Source organism: Sphaerodactylus townsendi, linkage group LG02 (genome assembly GCF_021028975.2).
Source record: "Sphaerodactylus townsendi isolate TG3544 linkage group LG02, MPM_Stown_v2.3, whole genome shotgun sequence".
Taxonomy (NCBI): Eukaryota; Metazoa; Chordata; class Lepidosauria; order Squamata; family Sphaerodactylidae; genus Sphaerodactylus; species Sphaerodactylus townsendi.
The window spans coordinates 168,923,027-168,928,341 of NC_059426.1; the positions used below are offsets into that span (position 1 = coordinate 168,923,027).

General features: G+C 47.7%; 1 protein-coding gene across 1 annotated transcript in view; it reads right to left on the reverse strand.

The window, feature by feature from the left end:
- Positions 1 to 4,800: 4,800 nt before the first annotated feature.
- The window catches only part of MTHFD1 (methylenetetrahydrofolate dehydrogenase, cyclohydrolase and formyltetrahydrofolate synthetase 1), a 79,907-nt gene continuing 79,392 nt past the window's right edge, over positions 4,801 to 5,315 (reverse strand). Inside the window, exon 11 of the mRNA XM_048484651.1 lies at positions 4,801 to 5,311. Coding sequence (XP_048340608.1) covers positions 4,801 to 5,311 — 511 coding nt within the window. The remainder of the gene's footprint in view (positions 5,312 to 5,315) is intronic.

Sequence of the window (5,315 nt, forward strand, 5' to 3'; positions counted from 1 at the left end):
AGCAGCGTTTGAATTACAGAAGGAATGTGAATACGTAGGAATATAGGCTGTCTTCATGTGACCAGGAGACAGATCTGACCAATGGGGTTTGAACATACATGCTTGTAGCACGTGAAAGGGGTATGGATCATAATACGTGAAACTTAAGGGGATGGATTGCGTGACGTCTGTATTCTGTAACTATAAAAATTAAGGTTCTTCCTCTACTGGGCGTGCCTCTTTTGAGAGCCACCTGGGAGGGGCAACCTCCTGTAACTTTCTGTATTTTGTGTCTATAAAATTGGGTCCTTTTGTATGAAGTGTGTGTGCCTCTTATCCTTAGGGGGACACCCTGGTCAGATACTTATGCTGTCCAGTAAACTTATCTAAATTCTGCTAAGTAAAAACTGTCTGTTTGTTTCTAATGTCAGATGTCTTTTGCTTTTATTTCTAATTTTAAGTTTTTCTTAAACTAACTCAGCTGTGTAGGACCAGAAACGCGGTCCTGGCCCCACAGGGTCTTTTGAAAGGGCGGCCCAGAAATCTGTTCTGTAGGATTTAAGGCACCTGAATATGGATCGTCAAGGAGTTGCTGCTGTCACCTGCAAACAGCTCTTGAGTCGCTTCTGACTTATGGCAATCCTATGAATTAATGTCCTTCAAAATTTTCTATCCTTAATTGTCTTGTAGAGTTAAGAGCTGTGACTTCTGTTATAAGAATCAATCAACTCATTTGGGTCTTCCTCTTTTCAGACTGCCTTCAACTTTTCCTAGCATTGTTGTCCTTTCCAGTGACTTTTGTGACTAAAGTAAAATGGCCTCAGTTTAGTCATTTTACCTTCTAGGGTGAGTTCAGATTTGATCTAGAACCCACCGATTCATCAGTTATACCCCCCCAAATTCACTGAAGTCCTTCACTTTAGCAGGGTGCACTATTTATTATTTAGATTTATTCCCCGCCCTTGTTACTATTTATTAAACCATTTATTTATTTACCCTTTCCTTGCAGTTCAACGTGGTTTATAGGGCAACGTTTAGGACTGTATTGTATATTATATTGCCGATTGTAAGATCCACTAATCAAAATCCACTACCTGCAAAATGAGATATGCTAATAATCTTGCCCAGTGATTCCCAGTTTAGTGCAGTGGATAGACTATTAGCCTAAGATTGGTGAGACCCAGACTCAAATTCCCACACTGTCACTGAAGCTCATTGAAAAACCTGAGGCCACTTACATTGTCGCAGACTAACCCCCACAGAGTTGTGGTGAGTGTAAAATGGAGACTGGTGGAAGCCATTTTGGCTCATCACTAAGAGAATTAAGCAGGGTATAAATGAAGCAAACAAAGCAGTAAATAAATGAAACGATCAGCATCTTGTGCAGACAAGAAGGGATGCTTTGGGGCCCAGGTGAGAGCGCTGCAAACCAAACCACAACACACTGTGCATTTTTGAGTCAGTCAGCATTGCAGGAAGCATCTGGGGGAAAGGCAGGTCACAGATATCTGGCGCACAGGAAGCATTTGTGACTATGGCAAGTACATCTGTACTACAGTCGTTATTCTCCGTGGGGCTTTGTGGGAACCAACGTGTTGTCATGCTCTTGTGGATCAGGAACAAGAAGGGCTGAAAGCCTCCTGAAATCCAGCATGTATAGTGGTTAAGAGCAGCGGACTTTAATCTGGAGAGCTGGGTTTGATTCCCTACTTCTCCACGAGTGGTGGACTCTTATCTGGTGAACTGGATTTGTTTCCCTGCTTCTCCACGTGAAGCCTGCTTATAGGAGGAGGGGGGGTATAAATCCTCCTCCTCCTCCTCCTCCTCCTCTTCTTCATAGCTAAAATTAGTCCTCTGGACCTGCCCCAAGTAGGTCTAAATCATAGGTGTCAAACTCGTGCCCCTCCAGATGTTATGGACTACAGTTCCCATCATCCCCTGCCAGCATGATGCTGCCAGGGGATGATGGGAACTGTAGCCATAACATCTGGAGGGCTGCGAGTTTGACACCTGTGGTCTAAATGGTCACAAGTTTTTTCACAAAAGAATATCAGTTTTATTAAAAGTACAAAGCAGACTTGATTAATTCATACACATTCCTGCGCATTAGGATTCCACAGCAGCACTCATGCTGTTGAAATGTCACGTTGGAGAGTTTTGCAGATACCGTGTGTCAGTCACCCAAGACTAATCAGTGGGTTCTAGATCAAATCAAGCCTGAACTCTCTTTAGAAGCTAACATGACTAAACTGAGGCTATCATACTTTAGTGACGTTATGAGAAGACGAGACTCACCGGAAAATACAATAATGCTAGGAAAAGTGGAAGGAAGTAGGAAAAGAGGAAGGCCCAACATGAGATACCATAATCCAGGGGTCTGCAACCTGCAGCTCTCCAGATGTTCATGGACTGGCAGGGGCTGATGGGAATTGTAGTCCGTGAACATCTGGAGAGCCACAGGTTGCAGACCCCTGCCTTAATCAAATCCATGAAGGCATGACCCTCAATTTGTAAGCCCCAAGCAAGGCTGTTAGTGATAGCACATTTGGGTGGGTATTAATACATAGGTTCACTAAAGGTCAAAAGTGTCTTGACAGCACTGGCCAAATATTCCAATTTATCTCAAGGAAGGGCCAAAGTCTGTGATGTTTACTGGTTTGGATACTCAACGTTCTGAGTTTGAGGCAGTTTAAAATTAAAATAATAAATTAACCATATAAGCATTACAAAACAGTCCTCAGAACATACCATTAAAAAGATAGAGAGGTAAAGCACAAATTAAAAGCCTAGGTAAAAAGATAGTTTGGTCTGGATCCTAAAAAAACATAGCGGTACCAGGCAAGCTTCCAGGGGAAGTTGCTCCAAAGTTGGGGGGCCACCACAAAGAATGCCCCATTTCTAGTTTCTACGTGCCTCTCCTCTCAAGGTAGGGGTCCAGAGATCAGGGCTTGAGAGGCAGATCTTAACTGGTGAGCTGGACAGTCTATGAGGTGGTATTTTTATATAGCTTTGGAAATAATATTTTTTAAAAATTCTGGAAGTAGTTGACATTTCTAGTACACACTGCAGCTTTAAATGATCCTTTGGAAAGGATCACGAAATATGCATCAAGGATTTTCACACCAGGCTGTTTTAAAAAAAAACTAAAAAGAATGATATTCTTTATGGTCAAGACAAGTTCTGTATAGGAATATTTCATAGAGGAAACAAGATGATCTGGGTTCAGGATACAATTATGCAAGCTTTAATGGCCAGCCTAACCTACCTTGTAGGGTTGTTGTGAGAGTGAAGGATGGGCTAAAAACACAAACATATGGGCTTTCCCTGCTTCAGAAAGTGTGATTCGCTGAAAAGTAGAAGTTCGTTCAGCACCGATGTCTTCACATTGACTTGACACGAATGTGCACAGAAGGTATCGATGTGCAGTATCTTAAAAAACCCAGAGGGGTCACTGTGTTACAAAAACAATCCTAAACAGGTCTACTCAGAAGTAGGGCCCATGTTATTCAATGGAACTAACGTCTAGGAAGGTCCAGATGACCCTTTCACCTTGCAGCAGCCAAAGAACCTGTGCTGCTTCTGAGACAAACATATTTACAGTCCGAACTTTAATGGAGTTATTTACTAGAGCAAAGGGCGCAACACAGTTTAGAACTATTGAGCTATCAGATTCTCAGGCTGGGGAGAATGCTGGCCTTATAACCATTACTGTTCCAGGTTGCCAACCTAGGTAGGCCAAAGAGAGCTCCCGGAATGAAAAATGATCTCCAGATTACAATTCCCCTGAAGAAAATGGCAGCTTTGGGGTGGGGACCCTATAGCATTATACCCTATGGTGGTCCTTGCCAGGTTCCATCCTCAAATCTCCAGGGATGTCCCACCATGGAGTTGGCAACTCTGCGCCATAGTTTGGCTTTATACCCTACTTTTTTCTCCCTTCAAGTAGTTTCAAAGCGACTTCCAATCAACCCCTTTTCCTTTCCCACAACAGCCACCTTGTGAGGCTAGCGAGGCTGAGAGTTCAGAGAGAACTGTGATGGGCCCAAGGTCACCCAGAAGGCTCCGCATGGAGGTGCAGGGAAGCAAACCCAGTTCCCCGGATTAGAGTCCCCTGCTCATGTGGATGAGTGGGGAATTAAACACGTTTCTCTAGAGTCCCCTGTTCATGTCAAGAGTGGGGAATCGAAACTGGTTCTCTAGGTTACAGCCAGTGGTGGGATCCAAAAATTCTAATAACAGGTTCCGAAGGTGGTGGGATTCAAACAGTGGTGGCGCCGCACAAACGCACCTCCAGTCCCTATTGGGCAGGGAGGTTGCGTTAGTAAACCCTTCTCGGCACTCAGAAAAAATTAGTAACCCCTTCTAGAGCAGCAGTGGCATAGTGGCTAAGAGCAGATGCACTCTTATCTGGAGGAACCGGGTTTGATTCCCAGCTCTGCCGCTTGTGGAGGCTTATCTGGGGAATTCAGATTGGCCTGTACACTCCCACACACGCCAGCTGGGTGACCTTGAGCTAGTCACAGCTTTTCGGAGCTCTCTCAGCCCCACCCACCTCACAGGGTGTTTGTTGTGAGGGGGAAGGGCAAGGAGATTGTAAGCCCCTTTGAGTCTCCTGCAGGAGAGAAAGGGGGGGATATAAATCCAAACTCTTCTTCTAGAGAAGTGGTGAGAACTGGTTGGATCCCACCTCTGGTTACAGCCCAGCGCTCTGAACCACTGTACCAGGCTGGCGTGCCTTTGGCTAAATGGGTACTGGATGGCAAGAAACTCTATTTCCCCAATAAAGCATTGAATGGCGCCTCAGACTCCTGTCGTTCTCCCTCACCCGATGCCACATGCCAGTGCCCAGATCCAGCCCTGCGCGCAGCACAAGAAAGCCCCGGGCAAAGGCCGGGCCACCAACAGCGGTGCAGGGCCCGGGGCGCCGTGCTGCAGAAGGGCCCGGGCGCTGCTTGGGGTGGGGGTGGGGATCCGAGCCAGGCGCTCTCCGCCAGGCTGGGCCCGGGGGCTGGGAGGGAGGCGCCGGGCCATGCCTGTGCATTGGCCGCGGCCGCCCCAGCCGCCGCCCGCCAGCAGGGCCAGGCGCCGCTGGCTGGCGGCCCTCCGGGGGGAGGGGTCCGGCGGAGCGCGGTCGCAGCCGAGCCGGAGCTGCCTCTGCGGCGAGAGCAGCAGCAGCAGCAGCAGCAGGCGCGGCCGGGGGCGGAAGTCCTTTGTTGCAGCAGCAGCAGGAGGCGGCCGCGCCGAGCGGAGCGCAGCCCAGCCACGGCTCTCCCCGCCCGGGTAAGTGGCAACGCGAGGCCTCGGGGGGCGCAGCGTTGGAGAGGAGGGGGGGCTCC